This window comes from Cottoperca gobio, chromosome 11 (genome assembly GCF_900634415.1).
Source record: "Cottoperca gobio chromosome 11, fCotGob3.1, whole genome shotgun sequence".
NCBI classification, from domain to species: Eukaryota; Metazoa; Chordata; class Actinopteri; order Perciformes; family Bovichtidae; genus Cottoperca; species Cottoperca gobio.
The window spans coordinates 13,319,901-13,346,950 of record NC_041365.1 but is presented as its reverse complement, the minus strand read 5'-3'; the positions used below and the strand labels follow the sequence as shown (position 1 = coordinate 13,346,950).

General features: G+C 38.1%; 3 gene segments (V, D, J or C); 2 read left to right on the top strand and 1 right to left on the bottom strand.

Moving 5' to 3' along the window:
- The first annotated feature begins 684 nt into the window (after window positions 1–684).
- LOC115015983 (Ig kappa chain V-III region PC 6684-like) lies at window positions 685–5,337 on the top strand. The segment is given in 4 exon segments: window positions 685–845; window positions 1,061–1,355; window positions 4,492–4,529; window positions 5,198–5,337. Coding segments are annotated over 4 exon segments (525 nt in total).
- On the bottom strand, window positions 2,947–3,524 carry LOC115015987 (immunoglobulin kappa variable 3-15-like). The segment is given in 2 exon segments: window positions 2,947–3,259; window positions 3,367–3,524. Coding segments are annotated over 2 exon segments (399 nt in total).
- A 17,200-nt stretch (window positions 5,338–22,537) lies between the features above and the next one.
- Window positions 22,538–23,221, top strand: LOC115015990 (Ig kappa chain V-III region PC 7043-like). The segment is given in 2 exon segments: window positions 22,538–22,698; window positions 22,914–23,221. Coding segments are annotated over 2 exon segments (360 nt in total).
- Window positions 23,222–27,050: the final 3,829 nt, after the last annotated feature.

Here is a 27,050-nt window from a genome sequence, read left to right as displayed (position 1 = left end):
ATCTTTTCCAGGACCTGGTTTAAAGGCCATTCAACAGCTTCTGGACCACATTTTAGTGATTGATGGACGTGAAAGGCAAGTAGAAATGGAGTTACAGTCTGATGAACAAAATAAATCTGTAATTGATCATCTTTATGTTAGCTGGAGGCACAGTGGGATAAAGTTGAACAATGCATCTCAAGTGTAAAAAACAGAAGTGAATCAAACACTTCATGCTGCTCAAGAGTCAATGCCGGGTCAAAAGTGACATTTATATTTCTGATGGTAGATTTACCAGATGATGAAATAGAAGCATCTGAAAACTTTAATAATACATCTTTAGGAAGAATAAGGAAATGCATCAGCATCCCAAGCATCACCGTAACATCATCTTCCACACCAATGATATTAAATTATACACCACAAAACCTGCATCTTCCCTTCTTAATGTCCGTAATGTGATCACTAATTAAAGCAACTCTTCTGTCTACTCCCTATTCTCATTTTAAACTTATAAAAAGGATGAATTGAAGACTTCAGTTTATATTTTATCAAAATATTTCTTAAAATGAACCTGTCAGAGCAGAATCAGTTTTATGTTATGAAACCTTTCACCCATTATGTAGTGAAACATTTAAATAGTCAATGCTCTCAGCACTGAGAGGAAACAGCATGATATGTTGAGGACAGCTACACTTCACTGACTCTGTGTGTTTGCATACGTGTCCTGCCTCTCTGCTCCCAGCCGTTAAGAGATCAGAGTTGATCGGTGGCTGTCCAGGCCTTTCAGAGACACTGACACGCCGGCAGCACAATGATGATGTCACTGATTCTACTGCTGGTCACCCTGGGGCTCCTTGTTCAGGGTGAGACTCTCTTGTGAAAACTTTGCTTCAGGACGCTACCAGGTTCACCAACATGATGATCTGCTATGATGGAGAAACACTGAAACAAGCAGCATTTACCTTCTTCCATCTCTTCTCCATGTTAAAGAAATGATGCTCTTCTGTGTGGATGTTGATCTTCTTTCTCCAAACTGGATTTGTCTCAATAACCCTTCTGCTGTTTTCATGTTTTCCAGATTCATCAGGAGATATCATCCTGACTCAGTCTCCTGCATCTCAGTCTGTTGTTCCAGGTCAGACTGTCTCTATCAGATGTAAAGCCAGTTCAAGTGTCAGTACAAACCTTCACTGGTACCTCCAGAAACCTGATGAACCTCCCAAACTCTTGATTTATTATGCTACTAATCGTCAGTCTGGAGTTTCAGGTCGTTTTAGTGGAAGTGGATCTGGGACTGCCTTCACTCTGAGCATCAGTGGAGTTCAGACTGAAGATGCAGGAGATTATTACTGTCAGCAGGGTAACAGTTGGCCGTTCACACAGTGATACAACGTCGTACAAAAACCTCCTCAGCTGGAGAGGAACTGATCCGACTCAACAGCTGCATAGAAACTAAAAAACTAGAGGATTGATTAACATATATTTTTCTTTGTCATACCACAATAACATTTTCATCTTGAATACATTTTGTATATTTCTGTTAAATATAGTAGTTTTGAGTAAATATGAGTTTACACAATGTCAGAACTGTATGAATTTAGCTCTTATAACATTATATTATTACTATCATTATAACACATAATCAATTAATCAATGGAGATTTAGATTAGAATGTTTAATAAATGCTAAATTTGTACGTTTAGTGTTTGCTTAAAAAATGCCATAAACTTTATATTATCATACTCAGAATTTTGGCTCTTAACAAAACGTAATTCATTCCTTGTTGTTAGAAATTGTGTTCCATTGTATCATTTTATCATCGATTTATTCTATTACACTTACACAGTATCGATGATACTTTACAATTTCTCACTCTAATATTCTTAGTGTCTTGTAGTAAACCCTTAGAGACACATTTAGACCCATTGTTGTCTTTTTTAGGGAGGGACAGGGGATCCATTGATAAACAGCATCAGAAGTGAAGTCCCAATAATGCTCAGAGGAACGGGACATTTAACATCTGCATTTCAATAACTGGGCGACTCCATCTGCTGAGGAAGATCATGTGATATGAATGAAAGCTCAACAACAGTTAGTGGATGGAGGTTGTGGAGAGATTGTTTTGCTGTTTCCAAGGTCAAGAATGAACTTTCAGTCTTTTTTGTGGATTTCAGTTACATGTAAGAGAAAATGTGTTTTTACATACGCTTTATGACCATGCAAAATAATAATTGTTCTTATGTACATTTCCACGGTAGCTGCTTTTGACTCTTTGGAAAAATCAGAGAAGAATTTGAGATTATAATGGGATATGACTGGAGAAAGTAATCTGATTACCATCAAGATCATGTTTGTGTCTTTGAACTTGTTTTGATGAATGTTCATCGGTGGTTACAGCAACAACAGCATGTGTGTCCTCAATAAACTGGAGTTAGCTATACATTTAAAAAGGGAGTGATAGTATCCAGATACCCTGCTTTAACTTCTGATCTGATTAATGACTGAGAGAAGGGAAGAGGAGGATGTTGAGATTATTACAGCATTTCACAGGCATACAAGCTGACTTTCTGATGGTGTGAATGAAATGATGTCAGAGATGCTGATGCATATCCCAAAGAACCAGACAGGGATTCAATGTAAATGAAAAAGTTAGTGGAGAAACAAATCATCTATATCTAATCAACATTTGTAATTATATCTGTATTGAAGGATATTCCCATTTTTCATAAACCATGCAGTGAATTATGTGTTTTAACCAACTACTGTGTGTCTGTGTCTGTGTGTGTGTGTGTGTGTGTGTGTGTGTGTGTGTGTGTGTGTGTGTGTGTGTGTGTGTGTGTGTGTGTGTGTGTGTCCTCACTGAAGTGTATCAGTCTCTGCAGTAGCTTCCAGCTGCAGCAGTCACTTCAGTTTCTGTTCAGTCTGACTGATGGAGGTTTTTGTACGACGCTTTTTCACTGTGTGAACACCTACTGACTGTTGATGAGATGAAAACTCTGACAGAAGTAAACTGCTGCATCTTCAGTCTGGACTCCACTGATGGTCAGAGTGAAGTCAGAGTTTGATCCACTGCCTGTAAAACGGGCTGGAATCCCTGATTGTCGAGTGATAGCGTTGTAAATAAGCAGTTTAGGAGTTCCTCCATCTCTCTGTTGGTACCAGGCTAAATGAGTCCCACCATTAACCGCCTGACTGGTGCTACATGTGATGGTGACGGAGCCTCCCGGAGCAGAGCTCACTGCTCCAGACTGAGTCACTGTGACCTGGCCTCTGGACTCTGAGGATACAGAGACAAAGACATAAAGCACATCATGGTTTTGTCGTCTTCATGTCAGAGGGTACGGATGTTCATAGAGGAGAGGAGTTTGTTTCTCTGGACTTTACCTGTGAAGCAGCAGCAGAGGAGAGTCCAGATGAGGACGCAGATCAAAGTCATGTTTTTGATGAGGAGGATTTCTGTGGCTTCTGTTGTCATGAAGGACGGCTGTCAGTCATCCAGTGTTCAACTCTCAGGACTATAAAGTCTCCCGGAGCACTGGAGCATGGTGCTGCTGATGCAAAGTGTCTCTCTATGGAAATGCTCTGACTGACTCCAACAGGGACTTGGATTACTCTGATGATGCTGTTTATCAATGGATCAATCACTTTATCAGAGTATTGAATGTGTCAGTGCTCATTTGTATCAGGCTTTGCTTTGAGTTCGACGGACACATTTCTTTCCAGAATGTTTTGTTAATTCACTGTAAATCACTACAACACAAATCATCACCACTGTGAGACACTAATAAACACAATGGTTATTTCCATTCATCATAATCTACCATAGAGATGTTGTTTTCAAATCATTTACATTTATCAGGATTTATTGTAGAGATTTTCTTTAGAAACATCTAAATTAAATGTATTTTACTGAAAGAGAAATAAATATTGCTTGCAGATATATATTTGAAGGAATATATGAGGAAATATTCGATACATTTCTGAAGTTTGTGAATCGGTAATAATCATTTTAATCAGTAATTACATGAAGGAGGTAAACTGGGGATGTGTTTGGTGAGTCTGTTTGGTTCAAAGTCAGAGAGCCGTGTCTCTCTACAGTCAGAGGTTTTTGTACGGCGGCTCAATGACTTTGTATCACTGTGGTACACGTTCGGTGGAGGAACCAGACTGGATGTTGGAAGTAAGTCAAATGTTTAAATATGATATTATTTCAGAAGTAATGTTTCTTTTGCTTTCCTATATATTCAGTATGCAAGGAAAAATAATGAATTCCATGTTAATGTATACATTTTGCACAAAGAGTCAAACTTCTCTCCATTAAAGTTTAATAAACTTACAGTTGTGAAAGTTAAAAAATGTAAATAGAAAATAAAACATTATTTCACCTTTAATGGTGAAGCTGCATCTTGAGGGCTTGTAGGTTTAGTTCAGTCTCACAAAGTCAGAGCGCCGTGTCTCTCTACAGTCAGAGGTTTTTGTACGGCGGCTCAATGACTTTGTATCACTGTGGTTGACTTTTGGTGGAGGAACCAGACTGGATGTTGGAAGTAAGTTTCTGCACCAAAACTAAATATGATATTGTTGAGTGATGTTTTAAATTCAGTTTTTGGATGTTTGAGGCAGATAAATATATCTTGTTTTAATTGTAACACTTTAGTTTTCATGTTTTTATTTCTCCTCTCTGATAACGGAGGAGAACTCAGAGCAGCTTTACTTCCTCAATGATAACTGTTTTTACATGAATATGAGTATTTCAAAATGTGCAAAATCTTTAAATTGTGTCATATATTGTTTTAAATTGTGAAAATCTTGTAATGATTGAAATCAACATTAAGTACATTTGATTGTCCTCAGCTCGTTTCCTGTATTTGTTCATGTATCCACTAAATACTTTAATAAAGTAATGTATCGTTCAGGTTTTGGATGATTTTGATGAAAATGTTCAACATTTGTCCAGATTTAGTTATTGTATTTATAGTGTAGTTTGATATATTTCAGGTTGTTCTGTATGATGGTTCTCTCTGTGCTGATATGCATGAGAGGCTTCTTCAAGGGAAGTGAAACAATGTGTGAGTGAGTGACTGATGGAGCAGAACAAACATCTGACAGAAACTCCTTAAAGGAGAAACTCTCACACAGTAAAGGTGTCCACGTGTCTGCTGGTTGATTGACAGCTGTGTGGTCCATGTCCTCTAATCTGATTGGTGTCTCCTAGGTGATGTCCGTCCCACCCTGATGGTGCTGCCCCCCTCCGAAGAAGAGCTGCAGCAGGGGATGGCCACGCTCATGTGCCTGGCCAACAAGGGCTTCCCCTCAGACTGGAGTCTGGCCTGGAAGGTGGACGCAACTAACTAACATTGTAAGTATATGATCATTGAAGCAAGATGAACTGAAAATTGACATGCAATGGACGTGATTAAGCTTCTAGAATAGTCCTTGCACACCATGAGGAATTGCATAGTGCCACATGGGCCTGTTAAGGGTACTGTATGCCATTTACTGTGACAAATGTACTTTTTATATTTTCATGTATAAACAATAGGAAAAAACATTATAAGTGAATACTAGTGGGTTTTTTTTTTTTGATTCACTTTCTGTTTTTTACACTTGAGATGCATGTTTCAACTTTATCCATGTGCCTCCATTTAAAATAAGATGGATCATATACAGATTTATTTTGTTATTCAGACTGTAACTCCATTCTACTTGCCTTGCACGTAATGATCCGCTATCAGTAGGCCTCTGTATAAGTTCATTACGCTCATTGTCAATGGCAGCATACGATTTCTGCCCTACGGCACTGTGTGACAGGGCTTAATAGGGGAAGAAATAGTGCCTTTCTTGTGTGACTTGGAACCTTCCCTGCTTTAATAACAGGTCATTACATTAAAAAGGTCATTAGCAGACGCCTTATCCAGAGCGACTTCCAGTGAACGAAGTACAGTTCCACTCTGGGTAAAGTACCTTGCTCAGGGGCACAATGGTGGGGACCCTGAACTCTCAAACCATCTGGTGTTGTATTGGAAGCCGGCAATAGACCACGAGGCCATCACCACCACTCATAAGAATATGAGTAATGAACCCACAGGTGAAACTGACACTATCTCTCAGGAATTTGGCTGGACATAAGATCCAGGCCGTTGATTTGTTACATAATGAGGAAAGTATTGTCCTTCTTTTGTTACTGAGGACATGACTCATTCAATGAGTCAGCGAGTAACTTTGTACTTATATTAGAAAAAGACTGCCTGCCCAATGGGGGTATGAAGTGTCCCGATATCTTCTGTTTATTCAAAGGACATGGTATTGTCTATATCTATTCCAAATTACATTATTTATACTATCTTATATTTAATGTTTCTAATATTGCTTCTATCCTCATGCCAATGTAATGCCAGAGGAGTTTCTCTGATAATTATTATTATTATTATTAACGTAGATTCATAAAATTAACAAACTGGGTTGTTTATGAACCGGGAAGACAAAGAATGGTAGTGTGACGGCCCCTGCTTAACGGTCTTGTGTCAGTCACTGTGTTGGATATCTTTAAGGTGTACAGTGGAGATGATGGCAGCAGTCCGTATTATCTGGAGCACCTGGGCGCAGACGCATCCAACGATCAAAAAAAGGCCCAGCATCCGCGGATGCTGCGGGTCTCTCCCTGCCCGAGCCAGGGTTATGTCCTGTTTGCCAAACTAAATCACTTATCTATTTTGCATTTCGTGTCCTTTCGTCTGTTGTTCGGCCTAGAGCTTGGGTTGTGACAAATTGGGGCTCCAGGGGGATATTTATGCAAAAGTGAATTTTTCAAACGCCCGCCCTACAACAAAATATCTCGGCTCTGCACCCCATCGTCCTCACGCGGCAAGGAAAGAGCTGACAAACGAGCCGGGCGCACCCCATCAAAGGCATAAGAGCAAGGACCTGGTCACCTGACTAAACACACGCGTTCTGCGCGGACGATAGTTTGGCTTCTCCTTACTCTGAGATACGTTGTACTTCTCCCTTGCCATTCACCAGCGAACACACCAACCGATGTCTAAACCATTACAAAGTCAATCAAATTCTTAGGTGGCTTTGCATCCACCCGCAGCATACATGTTTTTATAACATGGGTGATAGCACAGGGGAAGAGCCAAGAGTGATTAAAATTTCAAAGGCTTGCTGGCACCAGATGACCAAAATAAAATGTTGCCTTGGCTCCGCAATCAGTCAACGAGAAAAACACAGTGAAAAAAAATTCTACAGAAATCCTTATAATAACACACTAAGCCCAACAACAGCTGAGTTCTTTTTTGTTGTAGGCTGAGGAGATTAGAAATAGGCCATGACTTTAGACTGGCCTGGAGTTGTGACTGTAGCAAAGGGAGTAACCCATTTGAAAGGCCACAGGGGTCCATTGTTTGATCTCATGCTTTCAAAATATGGCTCTGATACTATTTTTATGGGTTACTTCCACACTCATTTACATCAACACTGTGCTTATTGTCTGTAAATGACTCTTATTCTGTCTAATATTGTACTAATGTATGTTTTTGATGTGAAGCAATTTGGGCGCAATTCTGTATGAAAGGTGCTATACAATAAAGCTTATTATTATAATTAGTATTATTATTAAACTCTAGCAGTAGCACTGCACACATTTGTATGAGCATGTGACAAATAAAACCTTTAACTAACCCTAAAGTTTGTTTTGGGTTCATCACAAATTGAATTCTCATAACTTGCAATAATTGTTCTTCTTGATTTAGTGATCTATCTTTCAATGCACTCAACACCCTTATGGATTACTCCTAATGGAGCTTTGAGAATATTTTCTGATTAAGTGTTCAACCTACCTGACCTACCGTAGTTGAAACAGTCAGTACAGATGGTTGTGGAGGAACTGAAAAAGGGAACAGAAATAATCTTCAGATTTTAGTTTCTGTAACAGTAAGACTGGTAGTTTCACATGAATCTCATGTGGACCATCTGGAGTTTTAAAGTTTGAAGACATTACTTTATGGGGACATCTTCTGGTCCAAAGTGCCAGTGCACATGTTTAAGGGATAACAGCAGCAGGTCAGCAGTTTGCAAAATGAACCTTTTTTATAAGACCCGACTTTGAAATTTGAAAACATTCAAATGTCATAGTAGTGTATTTCCCTTTGATAGAGTGGTGGTTGCAACTCCTCTATACCAGTTTTTCTCAAACTTTTTCCAGACCAAGGACCACTTAACCAATAAAAAAAACTTGGCTCTGTGGATGGTGAGGGCCGTGTTGTGCTTTATGTGAACTTGTTTGAGGACCTGTGCAAACAACCGACATGTTAAATTTGACCCTTGATCACTCTGTAATATTTTGGGGATCCCAACACGGATATGAACTGGCTGAGGGCCTTGACTACAGATTTATCTTCTCTTCTCCTCCACTTCATGTACATAAAGCTACTGTGTCCTACAGCGCCCTCAGTCGGTTTCTCATTGTAATAACAATGAAAGAAGTATGTAAACCAGTAAAATGGACAATTATTTTTGCAACATTCTGTGATGATAACACGTGTCAAATAGCTCGGTATCAGAAAGAAACAACAATAATCAACTAAATGAATATCTGTAAAACCATTATTGCTCTTTTACTAGATAATAACCGCTTTAAGTCCAAAACATATGACTGCACACACATACGCTTACTGAAAAAAGTAATAATTTAAATTAAGAATAAAATAGGCTGAATACATTTTAATACAGGACAAGCTGTATTATAAAAATGTTCTGGTTTTTGTTTTTTAAATAGAGAAAATAAGTAATATTTTGCCAGTAAAATCAAATTGTTATATATTTAGCATATCAGTATTTGTGGTCATATTCTCAGTCTCATGATAAGAATTTAACAACAAATATTACTTGGACCACTGCAGATGAACATTTAATATCCAGGAATTGACATTATAGACATCACTGGCTCTCTGTAATCTAGCACATGTTGTAGAGAGAAGTGGAAGATGATGCAATTAATATCTAATGATTTGCTAAAAGTGCTAAATGCCTAGTGGTGGCTGAACCACACCTACAGGTGGCTTCATAGAAGGCATCTGACCTGCATGAATAAGTTTGGTATGAGTGATAATGTTTTATAGAACTCCAGAAATAAGCACAAACAATTAAAAAGTACTGATAAAAACAAAAAAGCTAAAATGGCTTAAGGAGAGGTTCACCCCCTGCAAGATATGTGCCGGCAATATCTATATATGAATACACATTTATGGTCATGTAACATATAAAAGAGGTTTTCAACATAGCCACAGTCTGTGTCACTTACAAAGAATGGAATTGAATAACCTGTGGTTTATTCTGGAGGTACTGTATGTATATTACCTTCTTATTGTTTTACCAGAATTAAATAGCTTGAGTTACTTAAATTGTTAACCTTTCATAAAGAGTTTGCTTGCTGAAGTACTGATATACAGGACTGTCTCAGAAAATTAGAATATTGTGATAAAGTTCTTTATTTTCTGTAATGCATTCTGGATTCATTACAAATCAACTGAAATATTGCAAGCCTTTATTATTTAATATTGCTGATTATGGCTTACAGCTTAAGAAAACTCAAAAATCCTATCTCAAAAAATTAGAATAGTTCCTCAGACCAAGTAAAAAAAAAAAGATTTATAACAGCAAAGAAAATGAATGAATGAAAAGAAAATGAATTCCTCATCTCCAGAGCTTTTCAGCAGACGGAAGCATGTAGTGCTCTAAAATCTCTTGGTACACAGCTGCATTTACTCTGGGCTTGAATGAAACAGTGGACCAACACCAGCAGCTGACATGGCTCCCCAAACCATCGCTGACTGTGGGAACTTCACACTGGATTTCAAGCAACTTGGATTTTGCTCCTCTCCAGCCTTTCTCCAGACTCTGGCGCCTTGACTTCCAAATGAAATACAAACTTGCTTTCGTCTGAAAAGAGGACTTTGGACCACTCTGCAACTGTCCAGTGCTTCTTTTCCATAGCCCAAGTCAGACGCTTCTTCCGTTGTCTGAGTTCAGAAGTGGCTTGACCATGGGAATACGCTATTGTAGCCCATTTCCCGGACACGTCTGTGAACAGTGGCTTTTGATACCTGGACTCCAGCTTCAGTCCACTGTCTTTGAAGCTCCCCCAAATTCTGGAAGCAAACTCTTCACAATGCTGTTAAGGCTGCGGTCATCTCTCTTGGTTGTGCAGTGTTTCCTGCCACATTTCCCCCTTCCAACAGACTTTTTGTGGATTGTGCTTTGAAACTGCACTCTGTGAACAGCTTGCTCTTTGAGACATTTCTTTTGTGTCTTACCCTCCTGATGGAGGGGTGTCAATGATGGTCCTCTGGACAGCAGTCAGATCAGCAGTTCTTCCCCATACTTGAGATTTAGTTTACTGAACCAAGCTGAGTGTTTTCAAGGCTCAGGAGACCCTTGCAGGTGTTTCGAGTTAATTAGACGATTCAAGTGATTCGTTGAACACCCTACTAGTATACTTTTTCATGATATTTAATATGTTAGAGATAGGATATTTGAGTTTTCTTAAGCTGTATGCCATAATCAGCCATATTAAATAAAAGGCTTGCAATATTTCAGTTGATTTGTAATGAAATCCAGAATGTATGACATTTTGTTTTTTAAATTGCATTACAGAAAATAAAGAACTTTATCACAATATTCTAATTTTCTGAGACAGTCCTGTACAGTTGTACTTGTTTAAACATAATCAGAGTACATGGTGTTGGTACTCATAGTCCAGGGGTCGGCAACCTTTACTATCAAAAGAGCCATTTTGCCTCCTCTTCCACCAAATAGATTGGTCCTGGACCCGCAAAACATATTTGATAACACAGCTTATAAATGTAATATATAGTTATACTATATTTGTTTGCATTTATGAAATGACAGCATGACAATAAAGGAAACTGTTGAGATAGTATTGCCATTTGTACCTGTTTTAAACAAAGGAAAACACCAAAACTCTTTTGAAGGAGGAAGAAATACAGTGGCATGTTTATGGCCCACTTTGAAACAAATTAAACAGAACTATGCAGGCCTATTTGAGTCCTCCCATTTTGTTGAATCAAATAAAAATATAATATAAAAATACACAAAACAAAGAAAATACAATAGTATCCCACTTTGAAAAACAAACGTATATCTGCAGCCTAACAGCTTAAAAAATTATGGAGAATATGAACTGCGTCTTTGTATGAAGGACTATAACATGCAAATGAAAGCAGGTTAATCTTTTCTCAAACTGCCGGCTCTCCCACTGCTCAGGTGCCCATGGCAGACCACAGTTTGTTTGCTTTCCGTGAAAAACCTTTCAGAAGGCCAAGTTCAGTGGAAACAATAGAGTTCCGTTAAAGGTTCCAGGAAATATTGAGCTTTTTTACTATAGACAAGGCAGACAGACAGATAGAATAGATTAGGCTCAGATGCAGAGACAGACACCAGGCTTGGAATGGGTCAGAAGAGGAGTCTTTACTTTTAGAGCAAACAGGTGGCAGGACAAAACTCAAAATACCTCCGAAGCTAACAGGTAAAGTCTGGGCAAAAACAGGATAAACAGAGGATAATCCGAAAAAGCAGGCAGCAAAGGATCTCAAGAGCTAAGAGTAAAAAAGGCAAGTGGAACTAAGGAACGGAGACAAGGCAACAAAACCCGGACCTCAAGAGACGGCTCAAACTCACAAACTTGGCCTCCGGCAACAATCAAGACCACAGAATGAACAGAAGAAAACAGGCAGTTATAAAAGGCTAGCAAACAGAACAGGTGCAACCAATGAAACATAAAGACAAGCACATGACACACAGAAATGAAACGGTGGCGACCCACATGGTCAAAAGAGGGAATGCAGTCCAAAAACCCTGACAGATAGATAAGATAGATAGATAGATAGATAGATAGATAGATAGATAATTAGATAGATAGATAGATAGACAATAGATAGATAGATAGATAGATAGATAGATAGATAGATAGATAGATAGATAGATAGATAGATAGATAAGATAGATGCCGTATATAAAGTCATTTAAAATGAGCTCCAGCTTGACCACATTCCAAGTGATGACACATTAACAAAGTCATTAAATACAATCATATAATATATATTATTGGAGAGTGAGACTTTTATTTTTGGTACTTTAAGATATTTGATGCTAATTCATTTTGTACTTTATTAATTACAATTAAACAGGTTATTGAAGGAATTCAAACCATATATGTAACTTTAGTTACCGTTCTTAGAGCTGCGATGTTTATCTGTCGACAGTTGAAAGAATTTGCATTTTTGACCATATATTAATATGTTCTTTGCTCACTCCAGTATACGCATGAGGAAGAGGCAGTGTAGTCTGGACAGTTCCTGTTCTTATGGAGAACTTCAGTTTTTATTTAAGCCTCGTAGCTAGATTACTTTTTCATCTATAATTTTTATTTTTTATAATTTATAAACCATTGATCATTTTATTATATTAAAGCAGAAGACTGAAAGACAGCAGTTTCGTCACTTTTCGGACATCATCCACCCTTTGCATCTGAGGTTTCTCCATCAAACACTCAGGTAATGGGCCCATTGTGGAGGAGATGTAGGACAGGAGGCAAAGGAAGGCTTTCTGTCAGATTATGACGTTTCTCTAGGAGGAGCGGACATGTTCTACACACAAATAATACCCACTGATGATGCAGCTATTGAATCTAAGGATTAGGACACTGGAAAAAAGGCTTTTCATCTTGCTCACTCAGGTGCGCTATTTGCCTGCATAAATCCTAAAGTGATGCTGAGAACACACGTTGAAATGACTTAACTTAGGTTTGTAATGCATTAGATGTGTTCCTGGTAATTTTTCATTACAGTTCTTGTATGCGTTACAATGTAAGACAGAAATTCTGTAAATGCAATTGGTGGGTCCTGCCATTAAGTCCAGTAACCAAGCATAACGAAAATGTCAAAGGAATCAATTTTCTTCTGAATTAAGAAAAAAGAGGTCTCAGTGCTTATAGGTGACAAAACGAGGCCCTTCTAATCGGCCTCCAAAAAGCATTGTATCAAAAACACAACTTCCACTGCACCAAACTTCTCCATCGATGGCTTCTCCGTACCGTTCTCAGTCAAGTCACGAGCCTTGGTGTCACCTCTGGAAAGCACCCTTCCTTGTACCCCAAATAAAGAACATCACCGCACTGCTTTTTCAACCTGAGCAACTCTCAGACTCCCAACCGTCCCTGTCCCAATCCAGTATAGAAGTCTTCGGTCCACGCTTTTGTGACCATCATGGATTGACTACTGCAATGGGTTCTCTCGGCCTTCCAAACCAAAAACTGCTCCAACCGACTCAAATCATCCAAAACGCCGCTGCCCGGCTAACGGACCCGCACAAACCTTGTTATTTTAGTATTATTATTATTATGTATTATATTATATTATTATTATAATTATTATGTTCTTTATATATTATTATGTATTATATTTATATTATTATTAGTACATGCAGAGAGGGGCTTACCCTCTCATTGAAGGATAAAGCACTGGAGACCTCTTTTTTCTTAATCAGAAGAAAATGATTTCCTTTGAAATTTTCGTATGTTGTTAACTGGACTTAAGTGAGGACACACCAATTGCATTTACAGAATATTATGTCTTACATTGTAACGCAGTTACAAGAAACTGTGAATGAAAAAAATATTAACACAGGAAAACACCTTCTAAGCATTACAAATAAGTTAAGTCATTTAACGGGGGTTCTCCGGCATCCACTTTAGGATTTATGCAAGCAGAGCGCACCTGAGGTGAGCAAGATTGAAAAGCATTTTCAAGTGTCTCTAATCAGAGATTCAATAGCTCTGCAGCATCAGTGGGTATTATTGTGTTAGAAAAGGTCTCGCTCCTCCTCGAAGAACGTCAGTATCGACAGAAAGATCATTGCATCATGTTCAAAATCTCTCACACAAGGGGCCTTACCTGAGTGTTGATGGAGAAACCTCAGATGCAAAGGTGGATGATGTCCAAAAAGTGAAGAAACTGCTGTCTTTCAGGTCTTCTTTGCTTTAATATAATGAAAATGATCAATGGTTATAAATAATAAAAGAATAAAAATGATTAGATGAAAAGTAAATCTGCTACGAGGCCTTGAAATAAAAATGAGTTCTCATAAGTAAGAACAGGAAACTGTCTCGACTACAACGCCTCTCCTCAGGCGTATTAATGGAGTGAGCAAAGAACATCTTAATATAGGTCAAAATGCAAATTCTTTCAAACTGGTCGCAGATTAAACATCGCAGCTCTACGGAACGGTGGGAAAACTTAAAGTTAATATATGGTTATTTAATTCCTTACAATTATACATTTTAATTAATTTAAGTTAAAAGTACAAAGGATTAGCATCAAATATATTAAAGTACCAAAATAAAAGTACTCACTCTGCACAATAATATATATTTATGATTGTATTATAATGACTTTGTTAATGTGTTCATTCACTTGAATGTTGCAGCTGGAGCTTCATTAATGACTTATATACGGCCATCTATCTATCTATCTAGGCTGCTATCTATCTAAGCCGATACAGCGATGCGATCGATCTATCGATCTATCGATCGATCTATCTATCTATCTATCTTCTATCTAGCCTATAGATCTATCTATCTATCTATCTATATATCATCTATCTGTTCAGGGTTTGGGGACTGGCAGTTCCTCTTTTGACCATGGGGGTCGCCACGTCATTCTCTGTGTGTCATGTGCTGGTCTGTATTTGTTTCATTGGTGCAACCTGTTCCTTGTTTGATAGCCTTTATAATCTGCCTGTTTCTATGTTCATTGCTGTGTCTGATTGGTTGCCGGAGGCCAAGTTTGATGAGTTTTAGCCGTCTATTGAAGTGTACGTTTTTGTGCCCTTCTGTCTAGAGTTCCTAGTTCACTGCCTTTGTATCTTTAGCTCTTGAGACCTTGTGCTGCTGCTTTTCGGATATCATAATGTTGATCCTGTTTTTGCCCAGACTTTACCTGTTAGTGATCTGGAGGATTTTGAAGTTTGTCCTGCCCCGGTTTGCCCCTAAAAGTAAAGACTCCCTTCTGACCCATTCAAGCTGTGTCTGTCTCTGAATCTGAGCCCTAACTATCTTCTGTCTGTCTGCTGTCTATAGTTTAAAAAGCTCAATATTTCCTGGTGGAACCTTTAACGGAAACTCTATTGGTTTCCACTGAACTTGGCCTTATGAAAGGTTTTCACGGAAAGCAACAAACTGTGGTATGCCCTGGGCACCTGAGCAGGTGGGAGGGGTGGGAGGAGCCGGCAAGTTTGAGAAAAGATTAACATGCTTTCATTTGCATTTATAGTCTTCATACAAAGACGCAGTTCTATTCTCAATCATTTTTTTTGTAGCTGTTAGGCTGCAGATATACGTCTGTTTTTCAAAGTGGGATACTATTGTATTTTCTTTGTTTTGTGTATTTTTTATTATAATTTTTATTTGATTCAACAAAAAATGGGGCGGACTAAAATAGGCGGACATTTAGTTCTGTTTAATTTGTTTTCAAAGTGGGCCTAAACATGCCACTGTAGTTTCTTCCTCCTTCAAAAGAGTTTGGTGTTTTCCTTTTGTTAAAACAGGTACAAATGGCAATACTATCTCAACAGTTTCCTTTATTTGTCATGCTGTCATTTCATAAATGCAACAAATATAGTATAACTATATATTACATTTATAAGCTGTGTTATCAAATATGTTTTGCGGTCCAGACCATCTTATTTGTGGAAGAGGAGGCAAAATGGCTCTTTGATAGTAAAGGTTGCCGACCCCTGGGACTATGAGTACCAACAACCATGTACTCTGATTATGTTTAAACAAGTACAACTGTACAGGACTGTCTCAGAAAAATTAGAATATTGTGATAAAGTTCTTTATTTTCTGTAATGCAATTTAAAAAAACAAATGTCATACATTCTGGATTCATTACAAATCAACTGAAATATTGCAAGCCTTTTATTTTAATATGGCTGATTATGGCATACAGCTTAAGAAAACTCAAATATCCTATCTCTAAATATTAGAATATCATGAAAAAGTATACTAGTAGGGTGTTCAACGAATCACTTGAATCGTCTAATTAACTCGAAACACCTGCAAGGGTCTCCTGAGCCTTGAAAAACACTCAGCTTGGTTCAGTAAACTAAATCTCAAGTATGGGGAAGACTGCTGATCTGACTGCTGTCCAGAGGACCATCATTGACACCCTCCATCAGGAGGGTAAGACACAAAAAGAAATGTCTCAAAGAGCAAGCTGTTCACAGAGTGCAGTTTCAAAGCACATCCACAAAAAGTCTGTTGGAAGGGGGAAATGTGGCAGGAAACACTGCACAACCAAGAGAGATGACCGCAGCCTTAACAGCATTGTGAAGAGTTGCTTCCAGAATTTGGGGGAGCTTCAAAGACAGTGGACTGAAGCTGGAGTCCAGGTATCAAAAGCCACTGTTCACAGACGTGTCCGGGAAATGGGCTACAATAGCCGTATTCCCATGGTCAAGCCACTTCTGAACTCAGACAACGGAAGAAGCGTCTGACTTGGGCTATGGAAAAGAAGCACTGGACAGTTGCAGAGTGGTCCAAAGTCCTCTTTTCAGACGAAAGCAAGTTTTGTATTTCATTTGGAAGTCAAGGCGCCAGAGTCTGGAGAAAGGCTGGAGAGGAGCAAAATCCAAGTTGCTATTGAATCCAGTGTGAAGTTCCCACAGTCAGCGATGGTTTGGGGAGCCATGTCAGCTGCTGGTGTTGGTCCCACTGTTTCATCAAGCCAGAGTAAATGCAGCTGTGTACCAAGAGATTTTAGAGCACTACATGCTTCCGTCTGCTGAAAGCTCTGGAGATGAGGAATTCATTTTCTTTTCATCTCATTCATTTTTCTTTGCTGTTATAAATCTTTTTTTTTTTTACTTGGTCTGAGGAACTATTCTAATTTTTTGAGATAGGATTTTTGAGTTTTTCTTAAGCTGTAAGCCATAATCAGCAATATTAAAATAATAAAAGGCTTGCAATATTTCAGTTGATTTGTAATGAATCCAGAATGCATTACAGAAAATAAAGAACTTTATCACAATATTCTAATTTTCTGAGACAGTCCTGTATATCAGTACTTCAGGCAAGCAAACTCTTTATGAAAGGTTAACAATTTAAGTAACTCAAGCTATTTAATTCTGGTAAAAACAATAAGAAGGTAATATACATACAGTACCTCCAGAATAACCACAGGTTATTCAATTCCATTCTTTGTAAGTGACACAGACTGTGGCTATGTTGAAAACCTCTTTTATATGTTACATGACCATAAATGTGTATTCATATATAGATATTGCCGGCACATATCTTGCAGGGGGTGAACCTCTCCTTAAGCCATTTTAGCTTTTTGTTTTTATCAGTACTTTTTAATTGTTTGTGCTATTTCTGGAGTTCTATAAAACATTATCACTCATACCAAACTTATTCATGCAGGTCAGATGCCTTCTATGAAGCCACCTGTAGGTGTGGTTCAGCCACCACTAGGCATTTAGCACTTTTAGCAAATCATTAGATATTAATTGCATCATCTTCCACTTCTCTCTACAACATGTGCTAGATTACAGAGAGCCAGTGATGTTCTATAATGTCAATTCCTGGATATTAAATGTTCATCTGCAGTGGTCCAAGTAATATTTGTTGTTAAATTCTTATCATGAGACTGAGAATATGACCACAAATACTGATATGCTAAATATATAACAATTTGATTTTACTGGCAAAATATTACTTATTTCTCTATTTAAAAACAAAAACCAGAACATTTTTATAATACAGCTTGTCCTGTATTAAAATGTATTCAGCCTATTTTAATTCTTAATTAAATTATTTACTTTTTTCAGTAGCGTATGTGTGTGCAGGTCATATGTTTTGGACTTAAAGCGGTATTATCTAGTAAAAGAGCCAATAATGGTTTTACAGATATTCATTTAGTTGATTATTGTTGTTTCTTTTCTGATACCGAGCTATTTGACACGTGTTATCATCACAGAATGTTGCAAAAATAATTGTCCATTTTACTGGTTTACATACTTCTTTCATTGTTATTACAATGAGAAACCGACTGAGGGCGCTGTAGGACACAGTAGCTTTATGTACATGAAGTGGAGGAGAAGAGAAGATAAATCTGTAGTCAAGGCCCTCAGCCAGTTCATATCCGTGTTTGGGATCCCCAAAATATTACAGAGTGATCAAGGGTCAAATTTAACATGTCGGTTGTTTGCACAGGTCCTCAAACAAGTTCACATAAAGCACAACACGGGCCTCACCATCCACAGAGCCAAGTTTTTTTTATTGGTTAAGTGGTCCTTGGTCTGAAAAAGTTTGAGAAAAAACTGGTATAGAGGAGTTGCAACCACCACTCTATCAAAGGGAAATACACTACTATGACATTTGAATGTTTTCAAATTTCAAAGTCGGGTCTTATAAAAAGGTTCATTTTGCAAACTGCTGACCTGCTGCTGTTATCCCTTAAACATGTGCACTGGCACTTTTGGACCAGAAGATGTCCCCATAAAGTAAGTCTTCAACTTTAAAACTCCAGATGGTCCACATGAGATTCATGTGAAACTACCAGTCTTACTGTTACAGAAACTAAAATCTGAAGATTATTTCTGTTCCCTTTTTCAGTTCCTCCACAACCATCTGTACTGACTGTTTCAACTACGGTAGGTCAGGTAGGTTGAACACTTAATCAGAAATATTCTCAAAGCTCCATTAGGAGTAATCCATAAAGGGTGTTGAGTGCATTTGAAAGATAGATCACTAAAATCAAGAAGAACAATTATTGCAGTTATGAGAATTCATTTGTGATGAACCAAAACAAACTTTAGGGTTAGTTAAAGGTTTTATTTGTCACATGCTCATACAAATGTGTGCAGTGCTACTGCTAGAGTTAAATAATAATACTAATATAATAATAAGCTTTATTTGTATAGCACCTTTCATACAAGAATTGCAGCCCAAAGTGCTTCACAGCAAAAACATAACAATTAGTACAAGATTAGACAGGAATAAGAGCATTTACAGTACAATAAGCACAGTGTTGATGTAAATGAGTGTGAAGTACCATTAAAAATAGTATCAGAGCCATATTTGAAAGCATGAGATCAACAATGGACCCCTGTGGCCTTTCAAATGGGTTACTCCCTTTGCTACAGTCACAACTCCAGTCCAGGCTAAAGTCATGGCTATTTCTAAATATCCTCAGCCTACAACAAAAAAAGAACTACAGCGTTTTTTGGCTTAGTGGGGTATTATAGGAGTTTCTGTAGGAATTTTTCGACTGTGGTTTTTTCGTTGACTGAATTGCTGAAGGCCAAGGCAACATTTATTTGGTCATCTGAGTGCCAGCAAGCCTTTGAAAATGTTAAATCACTCTTGTGCTCTTCCCCTGTGCTAGCAGCTCCAGGTTTTCATAAAACATGTATGCTGCGGGTGGATGCAGAGCCACCTAAGAATTTGATTGACTTTGTGAATGGTTTTAGACATCGGTTGGTTGTCGCTGGTGGAATGGCAAGGGAGAAGTTACAACTATCTCAGAGTAGGATGAAGCACATATACGATCGTCGCGCAGAACGCCGTGTGTTTAGTCCAGGGGACCAGGTCCTTGCTCTTATGCCTTTGATGGGGTGCGCCCGGCTCTGGTTGTCAGCTCTATGTCCGTTGCGCGTGAGGACGATGGGGTGCCAGAGCCGGATGATAGTTTGTTGTACGGGCGTTTGAAAATTCACTTTTGCATAAATATCCCCCTGGAGCCCCCAATTTGTCACAACCCAAGCTCTAGGGCAGAACAAACAGACGAAAAGGACACGAAATGCCAAAATATATAAGTGATTTATTTGCAAACAGGACATAACCTGGCTCGGGCAGGGAGAGACCGCAGCATCGCGGATGCTGGGCCTTTTATGGTCGTGGGATGCGCTGCGCCCAGGTGCTCCAGATCAGACGGACTGCTGCCATCAGCTCCACTGACACCTTAAAGATATCCAACACAGTGACTGACACAAGACAGGTTAAGCAGGGGCCGTCACACTACCCATTCTTGGTCTTCCCGTTTCATAAACAAACCCCAGTTTGTTAAGTTTTATGAAATCTACCGGTTAATAATAATAATAATAATTATCAGAGAAACTTCCTCTGGCAATTACATTGGCATGAAGGATAGAAGCAATAATTAGAACATTAAATATAAAGATAGTATAATAATAATGTAATGTTGGAATAGATATAGACAATACCATGTCCTTTGATAAACAGAAGATATCGGGACACTTCAATACACCCATTGCAGCAAGTCTGGTTTCTAATATAAGTAAAAAAGTTACTCCTGACTCATTTGAGATGAGTCCTGTCTCAGTAACAAAAGTAATGACAATACTTTCCTCATTATGTACAAACAAAGCAACTGGCCTGGATCTTATTCCAGCCAGATTCCTGAGAGATAGTGTCAGTTTCACCTGTGGGGTCATTACTCATATTCTGAATGAGTGGTGGTGATGGCCTCGTGGTCTAGTGGTACGGCTTCCAAATACAACACCAGATGGTTGAGAGTTCAGGGTCCCCACCATTGTGCCCCTGAGCAAGGTACTTAACCCAGAGTGGAACTGTACTTAGTTCACTGGAAGTCGCTCTGGATAAGGGCGTCTGCTAAATGACCTGTAATGTAATGAATCTGTTATTAAAGCAGGGAAAGGTTCCAAGTCACACAAGAAAGGCAAGAGTTCTTCCCCTATTAAAGGCCCTGTCACACAGTGCCGTATGGCAGAAACGTATGCTGCACATATGACAATGAGCATATATGAACGTATACAGAGCCTACTGATAGCGTATCATGACGTGAAAGGCAAGTAGAAATGGAGTTACAGTCTGAATGAACAAAATAAATCTGTATATGATCATCTTTATGTTAAATGGAGGCACAGTGGGATAAAGTTGAACAATGCATCTCAAGTGTAAAAAACAGAAGTGAATCAAACACTAGTAATTCAATTATAATGTTTTCTATTGTTATACACTGAGAAATATAAAAAGTACATTTGTCACAGTTAAATGGCATACAGTACCCTTAACATGCTCAGGTGCACATATGCAATCATGCATGGTGGTGCAAAGGACTAATTCTAGAAGCAATTAATCAATTACATTGGCATGTCACATTTTCAGTTCATCTTGCTTCAATGAATCATATACTTACAATGTTATTAAGTGCTAAGATAGCATGGCATGTCCCATCTTTGTGCATGAACAGTGAGCGCTGTTTGGTTAGTGACTTTTTATAATCTGGACCCTTGCTCTCTGAAGGGATCATCAGTACAGTTCAGGTGCTCATACGACAGCCAGGCGGGAAAGCAAGAATGATGGTTTAGAGGGGAAGTCAAAGACGGCAGGCGGAAAACGCACCAAACTCTCAAGTCTGCCTTCATATCGAAATCATGTTAAATATCTCGGTGACCAAGAGCACAATTCAAGCTTAGAGCTTCATGACATACAGGACAATGACACTGGATGTTATCTATCTATCTATCTATCTATCTATCTATCTATCTATCTATCTATCTATCTATCTATCTATCTATCTATCTATCTATCTATCTCTATCTCTATTTTATCTCTATCTCTATCTCTATCTATCTATCTATCTATCTATCTCTATCTCTATCTCTATCTCTATCTCTATCTATCTTGTTTTTTTATGTTTTCTATATCCATAAAATCAATCAATCAATGTAGAGCTCTAAAAGTCACCAAAAGTATCTTGAACTGGATTCGTTATTTAATGTGTAGTCAGTGAATAAACAGGTGTTACAAGACATCTTTTCCAGGACCTGGTTTAAAGGCCATTCAACAGCTTCTGGACCACATTTTAGTGATTGATGGACGTGAAAGGCAAGTAGAAATGGAGTTACAGTCTGATGAACAAAATAAATCTGTAAATGATCATCTTTATGTTAGCTGGAGGCACAGTGGGATAAGTTGAACAATGCATCTCAAGTGTAAAAAACAGAAGTGAATCAAACACTTCATGCTGCTCAAGAGTCAATGCCGGGTCAAAGTGACATTTATATTTCTGATGGTAGATTTACCAGATGATGAAAGAGAAGCATCTGAAAACTTAATAATACATCTTTAGGAAGAATAAGGAAATGCATCAGCATCCCAAGCATCACCGTAACATCATCTTCCACACCAATGATATTAAATTATACACCACAAAACCTGCATCTTCCCTTCTTAATGTCCGTAATGTGATCACTAATTAAAGCAACTCTTCTGTCTACTCCCTATTCTCATTTTAAACTTATAAAAAGGATGAATTGAAGACTTCAGTTTATATGTTATCAAAATAATTCTTAAAATGAACCTGTCAGAGCAGAATCAGTTTTATGTTATGAAACCTTTCACCCATTATGTAGTGAAACATTTAAATAGTCAATGCTCTCAGCACTGAGAGGAAACAGCATGATATGTTGAGGACAGCTACACTTCACTGACTCTGTGTGTTTGCATACGTGTCCTGCCTCTCTGCTCCCAGCCGTTAAGAGATCAGAGTTGATCGGTGGCTGTCCAGGCCTTTCAGAGACACTGACACGCCGGCAGCACAATGATGATGTCACTGATTCTACTGCTGGTCACCCTGGGGCTCCTTGTTCAGGGTGAGACTCTCTTGTGAAAACTTTGCTTCAGGACGCTACCAGGTTCACCAACATGATGATCTGCTATGATGGAGAAACACTGAAACAAGCAGCATTTACCTTCTTCCATCTCTTCTCCATGTTAAAGAAATGATGCTCTTCTGTGTGGATGTTGATCTTCTTTCTCCAAACTGGATTTGTCTCAATAACCCTTCTGCTGTTTTCATGTTTTCCAGATTCATCAGGAGATATCATCCTGACTCAGTCTCCTGCATCTCAGTCTGTTGTTCCAGGTCAGACTGTCTCTATCAGATGTAAAGCCAGTTCAACTGCCAGTACATACCTTAACTGGTACCTCCAGAAACCTGATGAACCTCCCAAACTCTTGATTTATTATGCTACTAATCGTCAGTCTGGAGTTTCAGGTCGTTTTAGTGGAAGAGGATCTGGGACTGCCTTCACTCTGAGCATCAGTGGAGTTCAGACTGAAGATGCAGGAGATTATTACTGTCAGCAGAGTAACAGCATCCCGTTCACACAGTGATACAACGTCGTACAAAAACCTCCTCAGCTGGAGAGGAACTGATCCGACTCAACAGCTGCATAGAAACTAAAAACTAGAGGATTGATTAACATATATTTTTCTTTGTCATACCACAATAACATTTTCATCTTGAATACATTTTGTATATTTCTGTTAAATATAGTAGTTTTGAGTAAATATGAGTTTACACAATGTCAGAACTGTATGAATTTAGCTCTTATAACATTATATTATTACTATCATTATAACACATAATCAATTAATCAATGGAGATTTAGATTAGAATGTTTAATAAATGCTAAATTTGTACGTTTAGTGTTTGCTTAAAAAATGCCATAAACTTTATATTATCAAACTCAGAATTTTGGCTCTTAACAAAACGTAATTCATTCCTTGTTGTTAGAAATTGTGTTCCATTGTATCATTTTATCATCGATTTATTCTATTACACTTACACAGTATCGATGATACTTTACAATTTCTCACTCTAATATTCTTAGTGTCTTGTAGTAAACCCTTAGAGACACATTTAGACCCATTGTTGTCTTTTTTAGGGAGGGACAGGGATCCATTGATAAACAGCATCAGAAGTGAAGTCCCAATAATGCTCAGAGGAACGGGACATTTAACATCTGCATTTCAATAACTGGGCGACTCCATCTGCTGAGGAAGATCATGTGATATGAATGAAAGCTCAACAACAGTTAGTGGATGGAGGTTGTGGAGAGATTGTTTTGCTGTTTCCAAGGTCAAGAATGAACTTTCAGTCTTTTTTGTGGATTTCAGTTACATGTAAGAGAAAATGTGTTTTTACATACGCTTTATGACCATGCAAAATAATAATTGTTCTTATGTACATTTCCACGGTAGCTGCTTTTGACTCTTTGGAAAAATCAGAGAAGAATTTGAGATTATAATGGGATATGACTGGAGAAAGTAATCTGATTACCATCAAGATCATGTTTGTGTCTTTGAACTTGTTTTGATGAATGTTCATCGGTGGTTACAGCAACAACAGCATGTGTGTCCTCAATAAACTGGAGTTAGCTATACATTTAAAAAGGGAGTGATAGTATCCAGATACCCTGCTTTAACTTCTGATCTGATTAATGACTGAGAGAAGGGAAGAGGAGGATGTTGAGACTATTACAGCATGTCACAGGCATACAAGCTGACTTTCTGATGGTGTGAATGAAATGATGTCAGAGATGCTGATGCATATCCCAAAGAACCAGACAGGGATTCAATGTAAATGAAAAGGTTAGTGGAGAAACAAATCATCTATATCTAATCAACATTTGTAATTATATCTGTATTGAAGGATATTCCCATTTTCATAAACCATGCAGTGAATTATGTGTTTTAACCAACTACTGTGTGTCTGTGTCTGTGTGTGTGTGTGTGTGTGTGGTGTGTGTGTGTGTGTGTGTGTGTGTGTGTGTGTGTGTGTGTGTCTCTCAACTCCCTAAAAAAGACAACAATGGGTCTAAATGTGTCTCTAAGGGTTTACTACAAGACACTAAGAATATTAGAGTGAGAAATTGTAAAGTATCATCGATACTGTGTAAGTGTAATAGAATAAATCGATGATAAATGATACAATGGAACACAATTTCTAACAACAAGGAATGAATTACGTTTTGTTAAGAGCCAAAATTCTGAGTATGATAATATAAAGTTTATGGCATTTTTTAAGCAAACACTAAACGTACAAATTTAGCATTTATTAACATTCTAATCTAAATCTCCATTGATTAATTGATTATGTGTTATAATGATAGTAATAATATAAGTTATAAGAGCTAAATTGCATACAGTTCTGACATTGTGTAAACTGCATATTTACTCAAACTACTATATTTAACAGAAAGATTACAAAATGTATGCAAGATGAAAATGTTATTGTGGTAAATGACAAAGAAAAATATATGTAAATCAATCCTCTAGTTTTTTAGTTTCTATTGCAGCTGTTGAGTCGGATCAGTTCCTCTCCAGCTGAGGAGGTTTTTGTAGCGACGTTTATCCAAACCCACTGTGTGAACGGTCTAACTGTTACCCTGCTGACAGTAATAATCTCCTGCATCTTCAGTCTGAACTGCCACTGATTGCTCAGAGTGAAGGCAGTCCCAGATCCACTTCCACTAAAACGACCTGTAAACTCCAGACTGACGATTAGTAGCATATAAATCAAGAGTTTGGGGAGGTTCATCAGGTTTCCTGGAGGTACCAGTGAAGGTATGTTAACAGGACAACTTGAACTGGCTTTACATCTGATAGAGACAGTCTGACCTGAACAACAGACTGAGATGCAGGAGACTGAGTCAGGATGATATCTCCTGATGAATCTGGAAAACATGAAAACAGCAGAAGGGTTATTGAGACAAATCCAGTTTGGAGAAAGAAGATCAACATCCACACAGAAGAGCATCATTCTTTAACATGGAGAAGAGATGGAAGAAGGTAAATGCTGCTTGTTTCAGTGTTTCTCCATCATAGCAGATCATCATGTTGGTGAACCTGGTAGCGTCCTGAAGCAAAGTTTTCACAAGAGAGTCTCACCCTGAACAAGGAGCCCCAGGGTGACCAGCAGTAGAATCAGTGACATCATCATTGTGCTGCCGGCGTGTCAGTGTCTCTGAAAGGCCTGGACAGCCACCGATCAACTCTGATCTCTTAACGGCTGGGAGCAGAGAGGCAGGACACGTATGCAAACACACAGAGTCAGTGAAGTGTAGCTGTCCTCAACATATCATGCTGTTTCCTCTCAGTGCTGAGAGCATTGACTATTTAAATGTTTCACTACATAATGGGTGAAAGGTTTCATAACATAAAACTGATTCTGCTCTGACAGGTTCATTTTAAGAAATATTTTGATAAAATATAAACTGAAGTCTTCAATTCATCCTTTTTATAAGTTTAAAATGAGAATAGGGAGTAGACAGAAGAGTTGCTTTAATTAGTGATCACATTACGGACATTAAGAAGGGAAGATGCAGGTTTTGTGGTGTATAATTTAATATCATTGGTGTGGAAGATGATGTTACGGTGATGCTTGGGATGCTGATGCATTTCCTTATTCTTCCTAAAGATGTATTATTAAAGTTTTCAGATGCTTCTATTTCATCATCTGGTAAATCTACCATCAGAAATATAAATGTCACTTTTGACCCGGCATTGACTCTTGAGCAGCATGAAGTGTTTGATTCACTTCTGTTTTTTACACTTGAGATGCATTGTTCAACTTTATCCCACTGTGCCTCCAGCTAACATAAAGATGATCAATTACAGATTTATTTTGTTCATCAGACTGTAACTCCATTTCTACTTGCCTTTCACGTCCATCAATCACTAAAATGTGGTCCAGAAGCTGTTGAATGGCCTTTAAACCAGGTCCTGGAAAAGATGTCTTGTAACACCTGTTTATTCACTGACTACACATTAAATAACGAATCCAGTTCAAGATACTTGTGGTGACTTTTAGAGCTCTACATTGATTGATTGATTTAATGGATATAGAAAACATAAAAAACAAGACAGATAGATAGATAGATAGATAGATAGATAGATAGATAGATAGATAGATAGATAGATAGATAGATAGATAGATAGATAGATAGATAGATAGATAGATAGATATATATATATATAACATCCAGTGTCATTGTCCTGTATGTCATGAAGCTCTAAGCTTGAATTGTGCTCTTGGTCACCGAGATATTTAACATGATTTCGATATGAAGGCAGACTTGAGAGTTTGGTGCGTTTTCAGCCTGCCGTCTTTGACTTCCCCTCTAAACCATCATTCTTGCTTTCCCGCCTGGCTGTCGTA